This window comes from Vulpes lagopus, chromosome 6 (assembly GCF_018345385.1).
Source record: "Vulpes lagopus strain Blue_001 chromosome 6, ASM1834538v1, whole genome shotgun sequence".
Classification (NCBI taxonomy): Eukaryota; Metazoa; Chordata; class Mammalia; order Carnivora; family Canidae; genus Vulpes; species Vulpes lagopus.
The window spans coordinates 119149812-119177246 of NC_054829.1; the positions used below are offsets into that span (position 1 = coordinate 119149812).

Consider the following 27435-nt stretch of genomic DNA (forward strand, 5'->3'; position numbering starts at 1 on the left):
CCTTTCTTTGGGCTCTCCCCACTCTAGTTACTCCTATGTTGTTGAGAGCCTTGAAGCATTGCTTCCAATTAAAACAAGATTAGTGTTTTCTTGGACATAAAATTCAAGGCGGTTTGTGTTGCAGTTGAGATTCTCAAAAATATACCAATAACCTAACATTTTAGTTTGACCTTCTTCTACTAATCATTTAAACTCTCCACTCTAACAGACTGTTTAACAGTGAGTAAGCCAAACATATAATTCTCCTTCCCTCTGTTCTTCTGTTTAAACTCAAATGTTTCCTCAGTCTTTGCTTAAAAAAAAAAAAAAATCTACAAACCCCAATTCAGTTCCATACATACCCTCCTTTATTATCTTCCCTAAAGAAATCAACTCAAAACAATTTCTCTTCTTGGTTCTTGTGGTGCTTATTGGAAGCCTCCTCCATTTAGCAGTTGCCTCATTTAATTACCTTCTCATGCTGAATCAGAAAGACCATGAGCTCAAAGTTAGGAGGATGTGGGTTTGAAATCCACACTAACACTTGCAGTGTGACAATGTGTGAGTTAACTAGCATCTCAGAGCCCAGCATCTTCATTGGTGAAATGGCACCTCATGGAGTTGTGACTTGAAGTGAGATGATACATGCATAGCGTTGTCACAGTGCCTGGCACAGAGCCAGCCTTTGGCAAATCTTCTGGCTATGTGGTTAATAGTAGTCAGTGTCATTTGCATTTTCGATAGCGACAACTTGACTCCTTTCTATGTGTATATTTTATGAGTTTAAAAAATATATAGCTAATACTGACAGCTGCGATTTTCTACCTTCTTTAATGGATGAGTGGTGAAAGACTGTAATGTACTACTTTGGTTATCTCTTGAAATCTTTTAATACTTAAAAAGTAAAGCCAAAAGCCTCACCTTGTCAGATATACTCAACATAAGGAATACTCTTACTGTTCTATTCAATTATGGGGTCTTTTCTCAGGGTGCAAATGCTCTGGTCACATACACCATCATTAGTGGAGCTGATGACAGTTTCCGCATTGACCCCGAATCTGGAGATCTGATAGCAACCAAACGATTGGACAGGGAACGCCGTTCCAAATATTCTTTGCTGGTTCGGGCAGATGATGGTCTTCAGTCCTCAGATATGAGAATTAATATCACCGTCAGTGATGTGAATGACCACACACCCAAGTTCTCCAGGCCTGTGTACTCTTTTGACATCCCAGAAGACACAACCCCAGGTAGGTGGCACCACACCTTAAGTATATTTTGCAAAGATCACTTTTGACTACAATTATGGACTGTGTGTTTTTGACTGCTTTTAATTAGTGACTAGTTTTTACCATATGCTGCTAGGTATAAAAATATATGTGCTTGATAGTTTTGTCTGTTAATTAACCATCTTTCATACAGTTCCCAAACGAATTGCTACTTTTGAGAACAAATGAGGTTAGCAATTCATCTGATTACTGATTACACTTTAAGTATTTCTGTTTCTGATAAGTATTTGTGATGAGTTGTTCATTTTTCTGGCAACAACAGTTTTGATACTTTGTTTTTCCAATTTATACTCTGTGATATTTTACAGCCCATTTAAACATTTTATGTGTTAATGTGATCTCTAAATGCCGACTTCTGAAAAAACTGGCCACATAGTATGTTGTGCTTTGCTACCTCTGCATCCATTCTGAATTAATGTACTTCAGAAAGGCATTTGCAAGACAGGACTGCATCTTTATTTTTAACATATTTTAATTGGTTACAAAGGTTTAAAATAAATAGATATTATAAAAATGTATATATGATTATAGTGTTTTGTATACAAAACAAAAAGAAAAGCACCTGAAAATCTGTGAATATACAAGCTCTGACACTTAGAACCTGTGTGGCCCAGGGAAAGTAATTCATTCCTCTTAGCTTCAATTTTACCTTCTGTAAAATGGAAACAATAATTCCTGTTAGAATTAGGGTAAAGATTAATTTAGAGAATATGTCATAGTGAGCTAACATGGGGCTTGGGAATGAGCATGTGCTCAATAAGTGTTAGTAGAATCTCAATCCTGAATTGTCAGCTTGCCTCTCTGAACATATTATGTTGTGATTGTTGAGTTTGAGTACTAAATATCCATATTTCTGGTGTGTGTGTGCTTCATTTCCATTATTGGAAATTCTTATCTAAGATTTAAATTTTATTCCGAATTACATTTGGAATGATTTTGCGTAATAAGACATATGTTACAGAAACTCATTTGACAAAGAAATTAAATATTTATAGACTACTTCTCACTGCAGTTTTCATTTCAGTCCCCAAGATAAGTTGTGCATGTCCTTCATGAAATTATCATCACATTTATTTCTGCCTTAATTATAGCAATGACCATATGAGCTATCAGGTGATATCCCCTGAGCATAAGTCTGAATTTTTGCGTGGAACCCCTACTTCCTGATACTAGCAGTGGGCCCTAATATATGTTCACTGTGATCGCCAATATGTTCATAAATTGGTAGTGCCAGGCAGAAAAATAGTGTCAGAAGTAATATTATTTCTCCAGAACTTTTACATTTCAACATAAAATTTACTGAGTGTTTAATATGCTATATATTTTGTTAATATTTGGGAAGGTTGGTATCAGTGTTAATGTAGAAATCTGCAGAATGTTGTGTTCGCTGTATTTTCATAGTGACTCTAGTTAATATATTTTACTGTACGAATAAAATTTGTTGATGTCTGTATATAGTCTCTTAGTAATACCTTTATCCCATTAATTTTAGACTATTAATTTATTTTTTGATAGGTTCTTTGGTAGCAGCTATTTTAGCTACAGATGATGACTCTGGTGTGAATGGAGAAATTACATATATTGTGAATGAAGATGATGAAGATGGCATATTTTTCCTGAATCCAGTTACTGGAGTCTTTAACTTGACTCGAGTATTAGATTATGAAGCACAGCAATATTATATCCTCACTGTTCGAGCTGAAGATGGTGGAGGACAATTTACTACCATTAGGGTTTATTTTAATGTGCTAGATGTAAATGATAACCCACCTATTTTCAGCTTAAATTCGTATAGCACATCTTTAATGGAGAATCTACCTCTAGGATCTACTGTTCTTGTGTTTAATGTTACCGATGCAGATGATGGTACGTACTTTATTTTATATACTTAAAAATTTATTTAAAATGTCCTCAGATTTATACTATATTTATTTACTGTGTTCGGTTGTCATAAACAGGGGCAGAATTATGATTTAAGTATAGAAGATTAAAAAATTGTTTTTTCAGTTAAATTCTTATTTATAATAGTTACACAGTATGTGTTGTTACCATTCTATAAACTGTATCTTCCTTTTTTATAGTATCACAGCTTAATAATGTAGAAGTCATAAGAGTTTTTACTAGGTTTCTGTCAGATTAATGAAAATATTTGTTTACATATATTATTTTAACATAAAAAGGATAAAATTTGGAAGCAAAAGAAAACCAGCATCTTAAAAAATACTTAAAGAATGCACAATTAATTTTATACTTCTGACTGAAGTGTTCTAATAGTATTCTAGCAAGGTTTTATGCTTTAATTTAAAGGACAGTCTCAGATGCCTTTAATTTATGCTATAAGCAGGGCAGCCCAGGTTGCTCAGAGGTTTAGGGTCGCCTTTAGCCTAGAGCGTGATCCTGGAGACCTGGAATCCAGTCCCATGTTGGGCTCCCTGCATGGAGCCTGCTTCTCCCTCTGCTGTCTCTCTCTCTCTCTCTCTCTCTCTCTCTCATGAATGGATAAAAAAAAAAAAAAAAAAAAAAAAAAAAAAAACTTAAAAAAAATTGTGCTATAATCAAATTGAGATTTTGTCTTAAATCTAGATTTCACATGTGTTTGATTTTATTTATTGCAAAAGCATTTGACAAACTTTCTTTTAAAATGGAACTCTAGGGATCCCTGGGTGGCGCAGCGGTTTGGCGCCTGCCTTTGGCCCAGGGCGCGATCCTGGAGACCCGGGATCGAATCCCATATCAGGCTCCTGGTGCATGGAGCCTGCTTCTCCCTCCACCTGTGTCTCTGCCTCTCTCTGTCTCTGTGACTATCATAAATAAGTAAAAATTAAAAAAATAAAAAAAAAAATAAAATAAAATGGAACTCTAAAAAAAATAAAATAAAATATAACTGTCCTGGGCATTCTGCTAAGATGTGTTTTGTAAATACACATATCGGATAATACAGCACCAGAGATAACATTGTGAAGATTATCAGTCTTTAACTGAACTCTTTGGAAAGTTAATACCTTGTTTCCACTTTTATTGGATGAGTTAAATGTCCTATCTCTTGAGAAAACATGAGACAGAACTTTAAAAAGGAAATAGGCCTCTAGCCTGAGGATATGCCTAGTGACATACACATATCAACCTTAATTTAGAATTTCCTGATTCTAACTGACTTGGATGATTAAAGTAATTTTGGAATACCACTCTATCTCAACATTCTCCTCGATACTTAAGTTTCCTTTCAGGATTGTCTACAAGTGTCCCCGAGAAAGATATAAGAAGCAAAAGCACAGTATTTTATATATGTTTCCACACACAAAATTGGAAATACTTTCTTTAGAATTCATTGAGTGCATTTTTAGGTTTCCCCCTTTTATGTTCAAGTAGTTAACATTGTTTGCAAGAATATATCTAAAATAGATGTATCTGTAATACTAGTACTACTACTATTGTTAATAAAAAGGAATAACTGACATGTGTAGCATATGAAGTATGTAACCAGTCTTGGCCTAAGAACATTGCTTACTCTTTTTCCTGTGCATCAGCCCAGCTCAGTAATTGGCTCTAATTAGACTTTGATATACAATTGAGCTTAATCTCTATTTTGGGAGTTGATTTCTCTATTATAACATTAATTAGTTTATCTGCTCCCTGGGTATGAATATCTCATTTGTCCTTGGACCAGTCCTTGGACCAGTCAGACTGGTCCTGACTTTTCTGTAGTGAAGTAGTTTCTGCCATGTTTCTTTGTGATTTATTTATTATGCATTAGAAAGAGACCGTTGTTTCATAGGATTGTGTGTTCCTCTGAACTAAATTTTATTTATCCTTATACCTTCAAATACTGGGAATTGAAAAACTGCAAATAAGAAACTGTGTAAAAACTTGCTGGAATATTCCACACACACATGCATAGACATACATTAACCATTGACTTCAATTTACTTTTCATGCATTTTTTTCCCCTTTGATTGTGTTTGTGTTGGGTACAAAGTGTCAAGCTACATTTTTCCATTGTTTTAGTTTTGAATACTTTTATCAGTGTAATTTCCTGTACCTTGACCTAAAATATAGGACATGTTTCCTATTCTTTCTGAATTTCTAGGTTAATGATAAGACTGTACGAGAGTAGCCTTGTTTGCTTAAAATTGCCAACTTGGTCACACTGAATAGTTCTCAAAGTTGTTCACAAACAGTATTATTTAGATTTAAAAAAAAAATAACAAATTCATCATAGTCTCTGATCAAAAGAACCAAAAAGTTCCTGATTGAGGGGAATATTGTCATCTGAAGAAATTTATGTAAAAATAAAATTAATATTTTCTGTTGTCTATAGATTCTTTCAGAGTTCAATGTAAAATTTTGGTTACAGAAGCTTTTAATAGGAATAGGTCAAATATCTTCATTATTTTCACAAGATAAATAGTGTATATATATTAATTTCAAGGCTTCTTTGTATTAGCTTAAAAAGTATCATATTGAGGCAAACTATTAAAAACTGAACTTCATGGAAATATACTGGCTTTGATAATTATTATGTTGTTATTCTAAAAATAAATTTGTATGTTCTTCAAAATATTTGGAATCACAGAGTGTTTTGAGAATAATGCAATGGTAATTATTGCTGAATAAGTTAACCTGTCTATGCTTGGTACAACTGCAGGTCATTCAAATGAAAGGAGTTTCATATTCCAGTGACTTGATGACCTTGTTGTGACTGCTCTATAAAGCTGAATGCTGTTTGAAGCAATTCTGTGTGTTACAGTTGTGTGATAAGTTGACGAATGCTAGCTCATTGTAGCATAATTAGACAACGTTTATGGACTATGAATAAATACACACATTGCATAACAGAACCTTATACCTTTAGTTATGTGCTATATTTCATGGAACTAAATTATTCTTGAGATTGAAATTAAAAAAAAAAAACACCCAATAGAACCACACACAAACAATAAAACTGCCAGAAAGAATCATGTGACCAAACCACTTTCAGAACCTTGAACATAAGCGGTTAGAAATATGAACAGCTTTAAGTTTAAAGACCTGGTGGGCTATAAAACCCTACTAAACTCAAATCCCAATGCTTATGGGTAAATTACAGAATTTTAAAATAATGTATGTACTGTTTCATGATGTGAATATTTCATGTAAAGAACAGAGAAAAACAAATGGTCTAACCTCTCTATTTTTTAGGATACTACAAGTGTTTAGGGAGAATTTCGAGTTTCTATCTATACACATCTATTTTCTAGCTGTAGAACACATGCCCAAAGCCACTTAGATTTGTCAGAAATGAAAAGTCCTTTTCTTTTCAGTAAAGTAAATTTAGGCGGCTTTTGTGGTCTGTAATTGCTTCAGTAAGGATACATGAAGTTCCTGAGATGAGAGCCATTGCTTCAATGGGGTTGCAGTATTCTTTGCAAAGTTGTTATATTTTTATGTTTATGGAAGATGATTGTTATTGTGAGTTCATTGTAATGTTATCTAATATGTATATCTGTCATTTTGAATTTGAATATAAAATCAAAGTTTTCTTTTTTCCTAAGTCTGCTTAAGTTTAATAGTTATTATCCCACCCACCTACTCCACTAAACTCTTTTCCCTTAAAAACGAGGCTGCTCTGCTGTTTACAAGGAGGCTATAAAGTCTTGGTATCATGTTCTTTTTGCCTCTGAAATTTAGTTATTTACTCAAGGAAGCAGCAAACACTGTGGACCTAGGGTGTCCAGATCCTTGATTTAATTGCTTGCATTCCAATTGATTTATGTAGAAGTCCTAGGCTATCACTTTGTAACCATGTGTAATTTTATCAGTTTTTCTAATTTCTTTTGATCTTGGGCATGAAATATTTTATATACTTTCACAAAAATAAATTTTATATCTCTGCTTGCTGGTATTATTTTATCCAGATGTTTTCATAACTTTTTCTCAGTAATAATTGGGCCTGAATTTGTGCCTCAAAGAATAGGAATTCAATATTTACTGATGGATTTAGTCATAAAAAATGCAGAAAATTTCCTTAGTAATTTGACCTAAAATATATTAAAAATATATTTTTACATAATAATATATAATATTAGATAGCTTAAATTAAATTTCTTTCTAAGGATATATATAATATTATATATATACAAATTATCTTTGTAAAAAATATATACATATATATATATAATTATCTATGTAAAATCTCCATTAATTGCACCAATTGATGGAAATTTTCTTTGCACCAGATGATGGAACTTTTTCTTTCCTCATTCCTGTGGAATTTTAAGTCAAGGGTTGAAGTAGGCTGTTGACCTTTTTCAATCCAGATCTTAAAATCCTCTTATCTCCTGCTGGTAAATTGACCTGTGGCCTCCATTAGCTTTATTTATTCATATTTTTCCTGATCTTCAGAGTACTAATTATTCTGAACTTTACATGGCTTCGTTCACTTGTGAATAGTTTAAAATAAACTGTAAAGATTATAAGCCATGCTCATAATGAGGGGAGATTCTTACCTTTTTAAAGATCTGCTCAAACCTTGTTCATCTGAAAAATTTTTGTGAATAAGAAAGTGTCTGAAAATTATTTTCATAAATATTTCTTCTCTGTAGCAACATACAGACAAAGGATATTAGATAAAGACTTTAAAATCACAGGAAAAGAGTAGTTCTAGCATTTTTTTAAAAGAGGAGGCAAGGGGATCCCTGGGTGGCGCAGCGGTTTAGCGCCCGCCTTTGGCCCAGGGCACGATCCTGGAGCCCCGGGATCGAATCCCACGTCGGGCTCCCGGTGCATGGAGCCTGCTTCTCCCTCTGCCTATGTCTCGGCCTCTCTCTCTCTCTCTCTGACTATCATAAATAAATAAAAAAAAACTTAAAAAAAAAAAAAAAGAGGAGGCAAACCTTACCTAGGAGAAAAGAAAATTCCATTACTCTAGTCAAATTTGCCTCTGTAAGGAACCTGACAAACTTCAAGAAAAGGTAAAGGCTAACTCAAGTAGTCATAGAATCCTGAGAAAGAGTTTTTGCAAGGAAAAAGAAGCAGAGTGATTAAATCGTTCTAGAAGATCCTTGTCACAGAGTGGACATCATTTCTGACACATAAACAGTTTACTTAAAACTTAAAAAAAAAAAAAAAGGTTTTAAGTAATCTCTACAACCAACATTGGGCTCAAACTCAAAATTGAGATCAAGAGTGGCCTGTTCTACTGACTCAGCCAGCCAGGTATCCCTGATGCCTCAATAGTTTAAATTCACCTCAGAAATACAGGAGCTGTTTGTAAGCAATTAATGTAACGCAACAGATTTTCCCTAGCATAAAATCTCAGAGTATAAAATCTTTATTAAGAAAGAATTATCTAGAGGCACAATGTTTCTTAGCAACACTTATAATATCCTACAGGGTCCCAGGATCTTTAGGATAAGATATAAAAATGTACATGTTATTATGCGCAAGTGAAGAAAACAGTATTCTGTAGCAAGAAATCAGAGTTTTCTTTTGGTTTTCACTGTGTATCTGTTATTTAGTTTTAAATTATTTACTAAAAATAATTGGCCAATCCACTCTCCACATCATTTTTATTAGAATATTCTCTGCAATCATCTTCTGAGATGAGAAATTATATATTATTTATTACAATTAAAAAGGGACACACGATCCTATGAAAATAGATAAAATAGTATCTAAATATAGCCCAATAATAGTATAAGCATTTATATTTGCAGCCTTTTATGTATAATTTTACTGCTAACATTTCCTTCAAAGAATACTTTTAAAACACATTAAATGTACATAATAAAATCTGAGAGAAAATTATTTTCACAAAGGCCATTAGCCAGATGCTTAATAAGAATTAAAAAGTATTTATTGGTTTTGACAAGAAACGTAAAAGTAGATTTAAAACATCCATGACTAATGCCATACATCAGAAAATTTTATTACCCTACTCTGAAAATTGGTGTCAGCCTCAATAAATTACTGAAGTTCTAAATGTTTGGCTAACAGTATAGAATGTGGCACTGTTAATGTTGAATCCTCAGGAACTATGTGATAACAATGTGGAAATGCATAGAAAAATATCCGCCCTCTGGAATACTTTTCTCTTCATTTTTTTTGTAATTTAACATTTCAATGTCATATCAAATAGCAAGCAGTATATAGATCATTCATTCACCAGACTGTAAACATCTTTTCCCATCAAAAGTTAACAGGCAAGGAATTACACGATGCATTACTTATCAAACAATTAACTGCAGCTAAATCATCCATGAGGTGTGTTTGGGCCATCATATATCAAATATGCAAAGTTTTATGTCAGAATTTTTGGTGTGATTTGTTTCTGTACAGCAACACGTTCAAGAAAATGTAATTTTTTCCCCTTTTGTTTCAGGCATCAACTCCCAATTGGCTTTTAGCATTGCTTCAGGTGATAGCCTCAGCCAGTTTACAGTTGACAAGAATGGTGTACTGAAAGTCCTTAAAAGTTTGGATCGGGAAAGTCAGTCCTTCTACAACCTGGTTGTTCAGGTGCATGACCTGCCACAGCTTCCGGCCTCCAGATTCACAAGCACTGCCCACGTCTCCATTATTTTGTTGGATGTAAATGATAATCCACCAGCATTTCTTTCCCCTAAATTGACATACATTCCTGAAAACACACCTATTGATACTATTGTTTTCAAAGCTCAAGCCACAGACCCAGACAGCGGCCCAAACAGCTATATTGAGTACACTCTGCTGAACCCTTTGGGAAACAAGTTCAGTATTGGGACCATTGATGGTGAAGTGAGGCTCACTGGAGAACTGGACAGAGAAGAGGTTTCTAATTATACTCTAACAGTGGTGGCTACAGACAAAGGTCAACCAGCTCTCTCTTCGTCTACCGAGGTTGTAGTTATGGTACTTGACATCAATGATAACAACCCTGTTTTTATGCAAGCCTTGTATAAAGTGGAGATTAATGAGAACACACTTACTGGGACAGATATAATACAAGTATATGCAGCAGATGGAGATGAAGGTACAAATGGACAGGTTCGCTATGGCATCATTGATGGTAATGCCAATCAGGAATTTCGGATCGACTCTGTCACAGGTGCCATCACTGTGGCTAAGCCTTTGGATAGGGAAAAAACTCCTACTTACTCTTTAACTGTTCAGGCAACAGATCGGGGCAGTACCCCCAGAACTGATACCTCCACTGTCAGCATTGTTCTACTGGATATTAATGATTTTGTTCCCATGTTTGAGCTATCTCCGTATTCTGTAAATGTCCCTGAGAATTTAGGGACACTTCCCAGAACAATTCTTCAGGTCAGTATACTTAAATCGAACAAATATTGTGTTCACTATAAAACCTCTAATTTGATAATCTGCCCTCTCCTATGCTGTTCATGCTTCACCTCCCTCTTCTTCATTCCTTCCATAAATGCTTGGCTGCAGATATAGCAAATCTTCAAAAGGAAAGTTGTATGAAAATTATACCTAAGAACCTATTGATTTCCTCATAGATTAAAATATTGCATTTCTATTATGTTCTTTTATGTGTACTCATTTTCACACATTTATGTATTTGTGTGTTTTAAAGTTGTTTCACTGTAGCAGTAATATCTAAACATAGTGAGAAAATAAAATGATATTAAAGTTTTAAAACTTTGTTACAAACATTATTCTCAGCTTCCCTTTTCACAAATCCAACTACCTAGATGATACCGCTGTCAAAAAATTTTGGGAAACCTTCCAAAAATATGATGCTTTGGTTTTAAACATATTTTTACAAAAAAAAAAAAAATACATACCACACTGTATCATTTTTTAAATTTTTTTGCTTGAAACTTAAAAACATGTCTTTGGATTTTTAAAAAATATTTTTTTTAAATATAAGACTTTATGTCATTACTTTTAATGGTATATTTTACTCTGTGGTAGACCTTGTTAGTTTTACATACATTCCAGCATGTCTTGTTCTCTCCTATAGGTGGTGGCAAGAGACGATGATCAAGGTTCTAATAGCAAACTCTCGTATGTTCTATTTGGTGGTAATGAAGACAATGCTTTTACTCTCTCAGCTAGTGGAGAACTTCGAGTAATACAGAGTTTGGACCGTGAAACAAAGGCACACTTTGTTTTGATGGTCACAGCTACAGATTCAGGTAAGTCTTGTCTGGTTGTGAAGAATCTCTTCACAATATAAATAAATGAAAGTATATTTGTCTACCATGGAATTAAATATTTGCTGAAATGTACTAATCCTTGGAGCTCTGATTGTATATATATATGATTTATAGCCCATATATCACTTTGTGAAATTTGTGTATAAATATGTAAGTGGTAAGGGCTTGAGTACATTACAAACAGAGCTCTATTCCTATAAGACAAAATGCATCCTTGCCAAGTAAGCCATCTGAGTACCTTTGAGGATGACCTGATACTCTACCACTTGAGCTGTGAGGCATTTCAAGTACCTTAAGCTTTGAAAACATCCAAATGGTTTTAACTGGTCCTGGAGATAATAGAGTGGGTCAAGGGTTTTACTTCCTTAGTCCCTAGGTTTTGTAAGTAGCTGTAATTGGCATTTTTGAAGCTCTACAGAGCTCCAAAAAAGAGTATCAGTGAGAGCCCAGCATTTCTCATTGAGTTAGCTGTGTAATGGACTGCCATAGAAATAATGGAAAACAGTACATGTTAGTTAGCTTTTAGTGTCTGGAAGTAGTAATCATGCAAATCATGTATAGCAGGTAGTACAAAAAACAATCTATTAAAAAAAGATTTACCATTATTTTGTTTTGCATATGCTGACTCTGTGAACACTGAAACTTCTAATTCAAAATTGAAATAATTAAAAATTTGTCAGAGAAACTTTATACCTTGAAGAAAGTATATATTGCTTAATTATTTGTTGAATAAATGATTGAATGAATTGACTAATCATTGATTTCCAGAGGTATTAATGAATTATGAAACATTATACTATGCAACATTCATTTATAAAGATAGTCACAGAGTGGGATACCTGAGTGGCACAGTTGGTTAAATGTCTGACTCTTGGTTTCAGCTCAGGTTGTGATCTCAAGATCATGAGATCAAACCCCACGTCAGGCTCCAAGTCTGCCTGGGTTTCTCTCTCCTTCTGTCTCCCTCTCTCTGCCTTCCCTTTCAAATAAATAAATAAATAAATAAATAAATAAATAAATAAATAAAACTTAAAAAAAATAGTCACAACTTATTATTTAAGTATTAAAGAATTTGATAATGATAATGTTGACAGTGTTTAAAAGTTTGTTGAAATTGTTTTAAGCCAAGGCACACTTGAAACCTCAAATGATTAAAATTATATATAATTGTGTGTACATGTGTGTGCATATGTATATACAATTATATGTATTTATGATTATGATATATATATTTATGTAGCTGTGTGAATACTGATACAGAAGAACAATTGTGAGTTTATTGAGGGGGCTCATATATTATTTGCTATTTACTTTTGGGAGTGTAATTATCTGAGACTATTGCCTACAGAGAAAACACTATTCTTTGTATATTTTTTAATGTGTGTGAATGACCATGTTACATTTTATTCAAACTATAAAATTCTGAGGAATGATGAATATGGTAACCACATAAAACTTGATCTGAAACATGTTTTATGATATGTGTAGTCAGTATTGTGCTTCATGGTTAGTAGGCAAAAGGGTAAGCATCCCCATGTAAAAAATGCAGCCATTACCATTCTGCTCATATCAATTCAGTATTTCAAGAGTCATCTGGAAAGAAAAGAGGATAATACTGAGTAGAAACTGGTAGTCAGGTATTTAGAACCAAGGTTTTATTACTAAAACATCCCAGTCTTAGCTTCCCTTTCCGGTTAGTATTGAAAATGTGTGGTCAATTCTAGGCACACATGAAAACATAGCCTTTGTGGAAGTAAAGTGGGGGAGGAGAAATCAGGACCAGAAATCTAGTTTGCTAAGGCACCAGTCACTATAAAAATTGCTGCACAGGGGATCCCTGGGTGGCCCAGCGGTTTGGCGCCTGCCTTTGACCCAGGGCGCGATCCTGGAGACCCGGGATCGAATCCCACATCGGGCTCCCGGTGCATGGAGCCTGCTTCTCCCTCTGCCTGTGTCTCTGCCTCTCTCTCTCTCTCTCTCTCTCTGTGACTATCATAAATAAAAATTAAAAAAATTAAAAAAAAATTGCTGCACAGAAGGTGTGTCACATGGAAGTCATCCCCAGATGGGAAGCAGGATGTGATTGTGAGAGTTATGGGTGCAGTACAGGGTGATCTGGGGTGGGCAGACACAGCCCACAAGTTCTCCATCAGAAGATTTGTATTTTGGAACATTCTAAGTCAAAAGCCACTGCAGAGAAGGAATGTAACCATGTAGACAAGAGTGCCTATTTTCAACCACATAATTTTGAGAATTTAAATTATTTTTGTGTGTATATGCAGTCAAGGGGGTGGAAGATACTGTGAAGAGAAAGAGAATGTTGTGTTTTTGTTGTTTGTTTGTTTGTTTTTTGATGTACGACCATCTATGTCATGCAGTATACCAGGTTTTACAGACATTAACCTGTTTCTACAAATCACTTTTATCATCTCAAAGACTTAATGTATTTTTTGATTTTACTTACAGTAAACCCAAACTCAGAATGGTTAAATAATTTGCTCAGAATTACACAGCCATGTGGCAGAGTGTGGTTCAGACTTCTGGGCCAGAGCTTGCATTTAGGCTCCCCGCAGGGAGTTATACTTTTATTATTTGTCCTTACATTAAGAGTATCAGGCTCCCCACAGGGAGCCTGCCTCTCCCTCTACCTTTGTCTCTGCCTCTCTCTCTCTGTCTCTCATGAATAAATGAATAAAATATTTTAAAAAGTATCCTTATTAAAAGATGTATACATGCATTTGTTAAAACAACTTTTAAATTGCAGTTCACATTAAATTTCATTTTATACTTTACTACCTTAGAAAGCTTTTTATTTGTAACAGAGATTTCTTTTCAAACTTCTAAAGAATATACTCTATAGTAAGTGTTTCACCATTCAAAAAAAACCACAGATTTTTAAAACTGTAGTTCAGCCGAATCATAGTTAAGGAATATTTTGTGGAATGACCAGCAAGTTTAATCACTACTTGTGGTTCTGTTTCTCCATCAAAATGGCAATATAAAGAGACATTTCATTAGGAAGAGAGAAAGAAGAGAGAAAAGAAAGAAAGAAAGAAAGAAAGAAAGAAAGAAAGAAAGAAAGAAAGAAAGAAAGAAAGAAGAAAGAAAAAGAAAAAAACTTGAAATGATAGAGCTAAAATTGTTTTCTTCTAACAGACATGAGTGAATGAGCCTGCTAGGAACATTCATGAGGAGATTCAACAGAACATCATTCTAAATGCACAGACTGTGCAGGAATCAAGGGAGCCAGACCGTGTGAGTTTCTGGAGCCATGAGCCTTGAGCCTGAGGAAGATTAGGGACCTGGAATTCTTTTTTTTTTTTTTTTTTAAGATTTTATTTATTTATTCATGAGCACAGAGAGAAAGAGAGAGAAGCAGAGACACAGGCAGGGGGAGAAGCAGGCTCCATGCAGGCAGCCCAACGTGGGACTCAATCCCAAGTCTCCAGGATCATGCCCTCATGCCCTGGGCTGAAGGCAGCTCCAAACCACTGAGCCACCCGGGCTGCCTGGAATTCTTAATGTAAGGACAAATAATAAAAGTATAACTCTGATTTCTACGAAGGACTAATCTTATTAACTGAGAAATGAAAAGACCAAGTATGTGTTGATTCTACCCAATATTGAGATAGGAGAGCTATGAGTTATGGAAATTCAGATTATCAGTAAAACTACGGTATTTGGAAGTTTGTCATTCAGAGCTTTAATTATAGTGTTAGGGAGCATGATGGGAGGCATAAATGAGATTCAGCATGTTGGCAGTCCTGGAAATTAGAGAATTGATTGAACTTTGTCCCAAAGCACAGATTTTTATGTCTTTTTTTTTTTTTTTTTTTGAGTTGCCCTGAAATGGACTGGTGTGTATTCAGTTAGGTGTCTGAGGACCACTTAATATAGATCATGTAGAAAACAATCAAATTGTGTAGGAAGATGGACTAAATTCTTTTAAAGTCATTAAGACTCATGCGACTATGATTTTATGTTCAATTCGATTGCATACTTTGGGTATTACAAATAATCTACTTTTATGGGATAATGTGAGTTTGAGATATCAGGCTTCAGAATCTGCCATTTAATCCTGTATTCCAACAATGAAGTTTTGACACAGGATTTAAAATACAGATTCAGCACTTTAATTTAAAAGTCAAATTGGTAGGTGACACGAGGAAACTTAGAAAAAATATGGCAGCTTTTGGATCCCAGATGCCATGTTATTTTCAATTTTGCAGAGTTCTAAGGACCAGGAAAATATCAAAGTATTCTAAAAAAGAAAGAAAGTTTGACAGTTTTATTCCAGCTCACAAATCACTTTTCCTTTGCTTTTAAAAAATTCTTACCTGATGGCAATCCAAGGATGGGTCAACTGTGGCAAAATGGCAATAATTGAATCCTCAGGGTTTATTTATTATTTTTTATTATTATCATTTAAAAAATAAGCAACCCTTTAAATCTTCAAATTTTCTTTGGATAAAATATTAGCATTCCACTCTCATTATATTTTTATTTACTGACTGTGTGGCTATAAACTAGCACATCTGGAAACTCTCTAACTACTCCTGTCTACTGCTTAAAGTGAGCTACAACCACACTATCACATGTATGTGGGCCTGAATGTTACACTGCTAAAAAACAAAACCAGAACAAGTATAATAATTCTACCTCATTCTTCCTATAGTTTTAAATTATTAAATGATAATTTAATGAGTTGAGACTATAACCCAATTAAAAATAATATTTTGTTTAACTAGAATTAATAATGATTTACATTTACCTCCCTTCATTCTGTATTCCTTACTGTTATTTTCTTCCAGAAATATGTATTGTACTACGTACAAACTTTTTGAAGTGAAAGCTTCACCTCGGCACAGTAAGGTTGGTCCTGCAGAGAACCCAGCACTCTGTTGTTCCTTTTAAGAGAGCAGCTGACTTTAAAGCAGTTAAAGAATGCTTTGGCATTCTATTCCCAAATAGTCTTCCTTATAAGAATTTTCCTTATCATTGTCTTATATGTGCAATAAGCAAAAGAATGTGATTTTAATATAGCAAGTTGCACTGAATTATCAGGGAACCCAACACAATGCACTTAAAACATTAAGAGAATTAATTTGCAAAATGGAAATATATCCTGAGGTAAATACATAACCTTGTAGTTAAACTGGAGTTGAAATCTCGCCTCTTCCATTTCCTAGCTACATAACCTTGCGAAAGTTACCTTCATGTTCATATTGTTAAAATGAATACACTAATTTCTACATGAAAAGTTTGTTGGCAGAAATAAACAAGAAAATGACTTCCTTTATCATTTGATATTAGTCAGCATATTTGCTGGACGTCTCAAACTCAGTAAAGTCAAAGAAAACTTTTTGACTCTAACAACCTCCCTACCCCTCCATAAATTGCTCTGCGTCCACAATTTTGCAATTGTTTTTTATCATTCTTTGTTTCTCTTTCTCTGTACCCCACATTGAACAAGTCCATTGACAGGTAGAGTCTGCCTTAAAAAAATATCAAAAAATGTCCTATATTTATCCAGCTTTCTTCATTTCCACCACCCTCACAGTGGTCTAAGCCAGGTCTAATATAATAGCTCCCTAACTGCCAAACTTTTCTTCCCTAAGTATATTCTCCAACAAGCAGCTCATGAACTTTGAAACTATAAATTAGATCATCATGCCCCATCGGTTGCTTAAAAGCCCTTCAGTGATTTCTAAGAATAAAGCCTGAATTTCTGACCGCTGACACATGGCATTAAATGACCTGGCCTCTGTCCACCTATCTGACCTCATCTCTCCCCACCACTGCCGCCTTTACCAGGCATCTGCCCTCACATCAAGCACTGAGCAGGTTCAACCATGGTCACCTCCCAGCTCTTCATTCAGTGTCATCACTGACACTGTTAGAAGGGTTGAAATGGGCCAGCGTGGAAGGTATCTCCCATGTAGAAATCAGCAAATGCTACCAATACAGCCACTTGCTTCTGGAGAGTAGCTGTCAAACTTTTATTGCAAATTGCTGATGCCAGTTAATCTGGCCTGTTTAAAAATATCAACCTTCTCCTTCCTGCCTTTGCCCCTGGGCATATATACTTCTTATCTGGAGTGTTCCTTTTGCCTTTCTTTCTTTCTTTTCTTTTTCTTTCTTTCTTTCTTTCTTTCTTTCTTTCTTTCTTTCTTTCTTTCTTTCTTTCTTTCTTTCTTTCTTCTTTCTTTCTTTCTTCTTTCTTTTTTTCTTTTCTTTTCTTTTTTCTTTTTTTTCCTGTTTTTTTTTTTTTAAGGTCAGATACATTCATGTCTTGGTCATTTTGTTGTTATATCTAGGTGAGACGTCCACTCCTCAGAAACGACTTATCTGACCACTCATCTAATGTAATCCCCTCCCTCCGGGGTCACTCTATCACTTTACCTTGTTGTGATTTTATCTTAACAATAATTACTATATGACACTATATGCTTATAAATAACACATGGCTATATGCATTTTGTTTACTCCATCAATAGCTATCCTTCTTCCAGTAGAACGGAAACTTCCTAAGTCTTGTTAAGAAATGAATTATCAAAAACACCGAAAACAGGTGCTTAATAAAATTTGTTGAATGAAAAACTGATTTAATGAGTGAGAAATGATAATTAGCAACCAGTTCATAACCGTGTTATTTTATAATGCAAGTGTTATTTTATATTTATTTACCATATTTTTAGATTATTTTTGTATATTTATCACTTGCAGATTTTTCAAAGGACCTACCAAAAGGAAAAAGTGTCAGTCTTTTAAAACTCATGACTGAAATTCCAGAAGTTTTTGCTACATTGGTTGTGGTCATTCAAATTGACCTCTGCTTTGAAAAACAGCACAAGTGTTTAAGGCTCTGGAGTGTTTAGTGTGATGTGATAAATTGCAGTCATATGTAAGGGCCCACTGAAGCATTTTATGGCTTTAATTCAGTTTCAAATACTTAAAATACTGTTTGAGCTATGTTCTCATGACTTTCTCCTGAACTTTCCGGATCTTATTCAATTCTGTTATCTGTTAGATGTTTCTAGGTAGGGTTTGTCCTACTCTTTGCTGTGCCACTTACGTTTTCTTAATTTGATTCATTAATTCAAAATCTGCATAAGAAAAAACTATGTGCTTTTGAAGTGTTAACCATTTGGCAATCCTTTTGTATGTGGGCTTCTCAAAACAAAAAAGTCTGAGCCTCCCATATCTCTCAAATACCCAAGCACCTTTTTAGCTACAAAAAATATAACATATATGGTATTTAGCTTCACATGGCTTAATAATAAGGTCCTATGACTCTTCACATAATGTAATATGAAAAGATTCACTTGTTTTGAGTTTTGTTATGGAAATGTTGATGTTTTGATAAACCGTTCTAATAGATATATATCTATACAAGTAATTTTTCCAGGTCTCTGATACTTGTATCTTTTTAATTCAAGATAATCTTCTGTCCTCATCAGTAAATTTAGAATCTGTGAATCATTAATTTCGGCCACTATTTTTGCAAAGAACTAAATTAATATGTGAGAAAGGAGTAAAACAAGGCGACATGACAATAGGGGGACAAGTTATAATTCAATGTGTAATATGGAAGGATTTTGAAAGAGAACTATATATGAAAAACTTCCAAATTAGAGAAATCTGACTTAAAATGTTAATTTTATAGCCAGGAGAGTCTTTGAAGATGAGCTGGTCCATTTTCTTTATATTTCAGGCAAGAAAATTGAGTCCTGGAAAAATAAGCAATTTGTCAGAGCTTGAATACCAAGAGTGATAGAGTGAAGAACAATAATATCAAGGATTTCTGCCTTTCAACTGAGTTCTTACTCAGATATAGTTTATTTATGAAGCAGGATTTGCTGATTTTCTGCATAACATAGATATACAAAAACAATTTTAAGAAAGCTTCTCTTCTTATATGCTGTTCCTTGTACCCTCCTAATGAACAAAATATTTGTTATTTTTTCCAAATAAATTATTGTTTCAAAATATGTTTAAGTGAAGTCAAATAAATTAGAATCAGTAATTTCAATATTGATCTTTTGCGAATTGGCTTAAATTTGGCCATTGATCAAATTGAATTGCTAAGTAAGAGAAGATATTAAAAAAAAAAAACTCATTAGGCTTTCCTATTAGGCTTTCCTATAGGAAAAAAGCCATTAGGCTTTCCAGGTAGAAGATGATAATATTACCAATTATCCCTGCCAGTTGTCATTTTGTATTTATTAAAATCAAACCATGAGGCTATTTAACATACCTTGTAAGTGAATTCTGATGTCAGTCAATGAGTCCCCTATGCTGCTATGGGCTATATTAATGTGTAACAAGCATCTTGATATTGTTTTGTCAGAAAATATTTACGCTGCAGGCTCAGTTCTTCTAGATACTGGAGATACAATGGTGAACAGTGAAAATTTTCTGTCCCTAAGGAGAATAAAAAAAAATGTAATATGTAGGCCAGGAGTGATATGAGATGCTATGAAATTAAATAGAGCAAGTTAAGTGGCAAGAGAGTGGGGAACTGAAGGTACTAGGTTTTTTAAAATATTTTATTTATTTATTCATGAGAGACACAAAGAGAGAGGCAGAGAGAGAAGCAGGCTCCCTGTGGGGAGCCCAATGTGGGACTGGATCCCAGGAACCCGGGATCATGCTCTGAGCCAAAGGTAGATGCTTAACCACTGAGAAACCCAGGGGTTCCTGGAGGTACTATTTTTGACAGTACAGTCAGCAAAGTGAAATGTAAAGATCTGGGTAAATAATGTTGCTTGCAGATGAGGCAGGGATCAAGTTGAACACACCCAAAAAACAGCAAGAGGTTCCTGGATGATCAAACAAGAGTACTTGAAAAAGAGAAAGTCTTGGAGGATGAGGTAGGCGGAAGCTAGATCACATAAACATTTCAGGAGAGGGTAAAGAACTCTAATTTTGTTCAAGGAAAGAGGTGAAGCGTTGTTAGGACTTTGGACAGGAAGTGACAGGGGGTTTGGAAAGATCTGGTTTTGTGGAGAAGAGATCTGGCTTTATGGTAGTGGTGAAAAACAAGAGCGGAAATAGAAATGGTGTTTAAAAGACCATGACAGCAATCCCTGAGAGAGATCATAGTGTTTGAAATTAGGTGACAGAGTGGAGGTGGTGTGAAGGAATTAAATATCCCTTTTATAATCTGAGTCAGTGGGACTTGATAATGAGGTTGGAGGTGTGAGAAGTTAGGAAAAAAGATGAGTCAAACAGAAGTCCTAGAATATTTGCTTTGGAAATTTGGAGATGGGGAGAGAGAAGAATTTTAGGATAAATTATCAAGAATTATTTTGTGGATATAGTGTATTTTAGATATGAAATATCCAGTGGAGACGTAAGGTAGATAAATACAGAAGTTTAGTTCTTAGGGAAGTCACTGGAGTAGATACAACATGGAAAGTGGTAAACCTTAGATGCTATCCATTCTGTGCCTACTGAATGCTTGTATGTGCCAGCATTTGACTATATCATCTCATTTAATCTCATAACAGCCCTGTAAATTAGATACTATTATTCAAATTTTATGAATTAAAAGAAAAACAAAGAACCTGAGTAATAGAGACAGTGAACAACTTGGCTTAAGCATGCTGCTGGTTTTCAGTGAAAACAGGTTTCAAAACTGATCAAACTGGTGAGGGGGAACATGTCTGAACTACCACTCACTGCTTCCCACATAATAGCTTGTCTACTTGTGATATGTTCTGTATACCACATTCATAAGAATTTCTTCTCTTTGGGTTAAATGTTATTTTTATAGTAAAAAAAAAAACATCAGTTTATTAAAAAAATGACTTGTGGTTTTCAGCCACTGTGGTTTGCACAGCCTGCAAACTAAGAATATTCATAAATTTGAACCGAAGGATTGATATTCTCATCAAATCAGGAAATGTGTATCCAAGCGTTTTATCAAGTGCAAAATAAATGCTAGATATTTTACTGAGAATATACATATGTATGATATACATATACAAATGCATACAATAAGTCAGTTGGGTTGTTTGTGCATGTTTGCATTTAATTTGGGGGTAGGAAATTAGTGCACAAATTAAATACATTATTCTTTATCTGTTCTTAGTCTAATATACAAACGAGATATAGATATATTCTGGATATAGATTAGGCCAAAAAGTTTGGTTATGAAGCGTCTATGTGTCAGCATAACTAATAGGTCTGAGGGGAAAAGTTCAGTTATTAGCATTTCTAATTAAGGACATTTATCATCTGGCTGAAAGAAGGACTAAACTTCATTCGTATGCAGGGATAGAAAATTACTTTTTAATAGAGGGGAAACATGATGCTTTCGCAAAAGTTGATCCTAAAAGCTAAAAGGGCTAATCACCATGCTTTATTTTCTTGGTGAAGATATGATGACATTTGAATTAATGCTATCTGTCATATTGTTTAGTTGAGACAGTCATTGTATTACAAATGGCTCTGTAATCAAAAGAGAGGTCAGAAATGTGGAAGATGACATATTACATCTGAAGATAGTTGTTTTTTAAATGTTCCAGAAAGATGGCATTGTGTCAGCATTATTTGTGGGAAAATGTTAGAGAAGAGCTTGCTTTGCCTGTTATGATGAACATTTTTAATAATGAAAATTGTTTGAACACTTTCCATAAGGCAACAAGGATTCCATAAATCAGATAAGGCCAGGGTTATCCTCAATTACTAAAAATTAATTTCATTTAACTTGCTTCTATATTTGAGTCTAAGACACTTTTGGTTATTTCCATCTGAGTTGTTGAAAGAAACAATTTACTGATCTAGTAAGCTTTATACAGCAATTCATAGATCCAACAGTATCCAATATAATAGAAAGAACCTTCACAGAGCTGAACAAGGCAAGAGATTCATAGACCAAGTGAGCAGGAGCAAGGACATTATGCTGGGCATTTGTTGATTCGTTAAAGCAAGTTTACTTTCCCTGTAGGGAGCATATGGAAGACTTGGAGTCAGCCAAGGTAATTTGTGCTGAAGAGGCAAGAGCTGGTTGGTTGACCTAGGCCTCTATTTCTGGGAGAACTTCCAAGCACAGAAACTTAGTTAAGTTCTGGTTTGCTGATGGGAGGCTTAGCATGAATGACTCCATCTCGGGCCAAATATGGTTACTTTAACAAAATATTTGTCCTAGATGAGAATTTCATTTCCAAGGTTGATAACTGATGATTATTTTACTTCCTCTTATTTCTAGGAAGCCTTTGTACCATGTCTGTTAGTGACATAAGTATTGTTATAAATTATTTATTTACATACTTTAATTTAAATCAGGAAAAATTCTTCCCACGTAGAATTTCGTTTGTATATTCATAGAATACAAATACAAAAACGGATGATTTAACCTCCAAAATTCTGTTAAATAAGAGCTAGAATTGTCATTATGTTGCAGAGAATTAAAATTTATAAAATAATTTCAGCCTACACTTTATTTACTCATATGAGCTATGAAATGAGTAGACAAACACCCAACTTTAAAATGGAAATAAACTATTTACAATATTAAGGAAAACGTTTATATTACTTAAAAGATAAACATTAAGTATCATAAAAACTAACTTGATCTCATTGTTAGAAGGTTTTTTTTCCTTTAAAGTCCTTTAATTTTATCCTATTAAGACATAATCATTTTGTCGCCTATTTTGATAAGTATTTCATTAATATACAATTCAGTATTTTCAGGAAGTGTGCAGGAGGAATGGTGTGCTTAGCATTTGAAGGTAGCCTTTGGTGTTTCAGAGTTTCAAAAAGTGCTGAGGATTTTTTTAAGGGTTTTTAAAAATATTTTCTAAAAGGCAATTCCTCAAGACTTGCTTTTTGGGCAGGATAAAATATTTTATTACCATGATATATTACTTTATAAATTTTTAAATTGTGGCAGCATATATATAAAACATAATTACCATTTTAATGATTTTTAGTGTACAGTTCAGCAGCATTAAGTACATTCACATGGTTGTACAACTTTTCCGTGTAATTTTCATAATATTATTAAAGTTTCTTTAGTTTTACTTATCACCACTATTTAGTATAAGAATTTATTAAAGAAATATAGTGTTTTTATAATTTTCTACAGAAATAATTAAAAAATCAGGTGTCATTTAAGCATATATGTACCTAATTGATATAAATATATTTGTAGGACTAATTGGCAGTAAAAAATTACATTATAAAGTGCAGTTTCAAAAATACAAAGCCTCCAGTCATACTGAAAATGTTCCATACTTTTTTTGCTTTATACATTTGCTGAATTTAAATTAAATCTAACTACACAAGTTCCAACGTTAATATAGAATGGCTAAAATTCAGTACATTTTTAGTGGATGGCTTACGAACTGTGAGAAAAAAGTGTTTACTTCACGGGAAAGAAAAAAAAAAGAACCTAATACTTTACTACAACAAACACACACCCAGTCAGAGGACCCATTCACCAAATGTTTGATGTCAAGAATAAAATCGGCTTTGTTGCAAAGCAACAGATTTCAGTTAGGCAAAAATTTGATTTCTGCAGAATAGTTTTTCATGTTTTACAAAAGTATGTTTAATTTATAAGGGCTAACATAAAAAATGTAATCTGCCTGCAGTTTGAACTTTAATTACTCATTTAGACTCATTTATTACACTTAATAAAGATGTACTTTCTGATAAAGCAGTTGCCTGAAACTTTTTTCTTTTTAAAAACTTATTTTAAATTACCTTCAATTTTATCTTGATATAGTTGAGCTATCAATATTTGATATATTGAGCCAGTGTTAAAAGGCTTAATACTTACTTACTAAATTAATAATTTCCCAAATTCAAAAATATAGAATATGATTCAGACAAAGCATGGGACTACCCACAGTAGCATGGATTATCAGAAGATTAAGCTGTAAACATTCTTTCTCCATGTAGATGATTTTTTTACACACTTTAAATATTGCTTTTCAGAATCATGTGCATTGTTTGGTATTTGCTTTAAAAATGTCAGGTTTTCTATCAATTTATTCATGTTTATTTTACCTTTATATGTATATTTACATACACATATGCATACATATACAGATGGATGTGTGTATAATACATAAAATTTTACAAAATGAAATCTGAAGTTCCTTTTATCTTCCAACTTACAATTTTATTTCAGATGTCCACTGCACCTGCTAGCCTCTACAGTTATAAATTTCTGAGACCTTAACTTTTTATTACACTTGTATCTTCAACTGTTTTCCTTTGTCCGCCGTCATCTACCAGGAGTCTGTGTCATTATATCCTACCTCCTCTGTCTGATTGCATCTGTTTTTCATAAATCAATCCCAGATGAAACTGAAAAATCTTGCCCTATTATGCCACTGCCTATATAATTCATCATTATCAGATCTATTCAAACTAAACATTGGCCCCTGGTATTCTAATTCTTCTCCTGGGATTCAGGATTAATTGGGACCCTCTGTTTATAAGTAGTAGACTATCTCCAAAACTTTGACCTTTGTCTGCGGTCTTGTTCTCCGACCCCAGCCTTAGGCCAAGGCCTATATTCCCAGATGTATATTTCTAGAAGTATTTGGCTCTTTGAACTTTCAGCCAGTCACTAGACCAGATTTTCATATAAAGAATCAAAGGAAAAGACTACAGAACAAGAACAAGGCCTAATGGTATGCATTATGGGTTTATATAAAGATGAATTAAATGAAAGTATTCCTGCTCTCAATTAGCTTATAGCTTAATAGAGGATATGACAAATACATCAATAGTAATAATCATATAGATTAAAACATCTGCAATAAGAATGGCAGTTTTATCTGAGCTCAATGAACTAAAAAAAAATATTTTTTAAAGAGTTCTAAATTGGCTCTCTCTTTCCACTATGGCTGAATGTAAATAAATTCCTTAGATTCTTTGAGTCTCAAATTTTTCATAAAAAAATAAACAACAATACCTACTTCATGGAATCTGTATATTAAATGAGTAGTACATATAAAAGATATATATATACACATACACATATATATGATTTCAAAAAAGTGTTCAACAATATGTATATACAGATATATATGTATATATACATTTATACTTCCATTTATAGACAAAATGGGGCTAGGTTTACACAGAATAATTAATATTTCAGTTTTTTGACATACTAATGTTGAGGCTTTTTGGCAACTTGCAGGAGGAGGCATTCCATATTTCTCTTGATTTCATCTTCCTGCTTAAAGTTTAAAGGTGGTGACTTCCAGAGCTCACACTATCAGTGGACAAAATGAGGAGAGATCTGGGAGTATGGTGGTAGGCCCCATGCCCAAGAATAAAAGTAAAATATATTGGAGACAGAATTCAAATTTAGGGTTAGTTAAATCTCAGCAAATGACTTAGAAATTTGGAACAATGTGTTTATAATGTATACTTGTAAAATTGGGGAAAAAAGTTAGATAAGACCTAATGCACATCCTTTGGGGCAACAAGAAAGGGAGATCCCTAGAGAAACTGTGGTTCACTCTGTCAATTCATGAAGAAAATAGTAAGAGCCCTAAGTACTTATAAAGTGGATTGTGGCTGTTACTAAGGGAAGAATAGGGGAATCTGGGGATCACTCTTTGCTTGAGAAGAGTCCCCATGTAGATATAATCTGTATTGTTTCCATTTAGAGAAATTAAAATTTGAAAAATGATTTTGAAAATGCACCTAAAGACAGTTGATTTGACTTTTAGTTTGGGACTACCCACAGAATCTCACTAAATCTAGCCACCTATGGGGCTGCTTCTCAAGCCAGAACCTTCTGTTGTCACTGGTGTGCTTTTAAAATCTTTTGGAAAATTAGACATTCTCTGGTATGAAAACAGTGAGATTGAACTTGCTGAATATTTTCCTGCGTAAACAGTGTTTTTCTCTTTTTGCTTACTAATTCAGAAAACACATCAGCAACAATATTTATGTAGTTTATAGACAAAGAAAGAAATCACATGTTCCTGACCAAATGTTAGTCATCATTTTATGTGGTTTTTCCGTATATGTGTCATCAGACACTTTAGAATACCAAAGATAAAATCTTTGGTTGGTAGATACTGGGTTATTTCTTAACAAATTTAAGTATTTATTATTTGTTAGAGAGCAATGTGCATACCAGAAATATGTAGGTCTTCTTTAAACTCTCATTGTAAATTACCAATATATTTTTTTTAATTTTTAAATTTCCAATCAACCTATCCTCCACAAAACTATGAAAGTTTTGAGAACTAAGTGTCTAGTATTGTTATACTATAAGGGAATCATTAAGAGGAAAGGATGACTCAAATGTTTTCCTAAATAATATTATTATAGAACTGACTCCAAAGTTTTGTTGAGGAACAAAAATCCTGAGAATAATGGCATAGAAATCTGTAAGACTTAAAAATGAATCTTCTGTAGGTCAACTTTTAATTTTTCTTATTCCAAAGCGAGTGCAGTGGGGCACCTGGTGGCTCAGTTGGTTAAACATCTGCCTTCCGCTCAGGTCATGACCCCAGGGTCCTAGGATCGAGTCCTGCATCTGGGCTCCCTGCTCCATGGAAAGCCTGCTTCTCCTTCCCCCTCTACCCCTCTCCCAGCTCATGGCCTATCTCTCATTCTTTCTTTTTCTCAAATAAACAAATAAATAAAATCTAAAAAAAAGGCAGTACAAGAACAGGGAGTAATAAAGAATACATTTTAACTATGTGCCAGTCACTATGGCATGTTACATTTCCCTCTACACCTCTTTGGTATAGGTTCTATGCTTATTATTCCCATTTTGCAGACAAAGATACTGATATTTAGTGAGTAGAGTTCAATGGCAGTAAAGGAAATGAAAGAGCCCTCCATCTCCTCCTATCCTTTGCTTCTAGGACCTCAATTTAGTTATTCCCTCCCTCTACTCATCATAGTATAAACATTTGCCTTCCCATGACCACCTCTTCTTGCCCACATAAAAGAGAGATATCCTCTAGGTACATTTTTTCGGTGTAACCAGTGGAAGAGATACTAACATGATGCAGATATTTCACCAAATTATA

At 34.0% G+C, this 27435-nt stretch overlaps 1 protein-coding gene across 1 annotated transcript in view; it reads left to right on the top strand.

Moving 5' to 3' along the window:
• FAT4 (FAT atypical cadherin 4) overlaps positions 1-27435 on the top strand; it is a 174143-nt gene that overhangs the window by 88175 nt on the left and 58533 nt on the right. The window contains 4 exon segments of the mRNA XM_041758576.1: positions 968-1229; positions 2784-3134; positions 9628-10550; positions 11215-11389. Coding sequence (XP_041614510.1) covers positions 968-1229; positions 2784-3134; positions 9628-10550; positions 11215-11389 — 1711 coding nt within the window.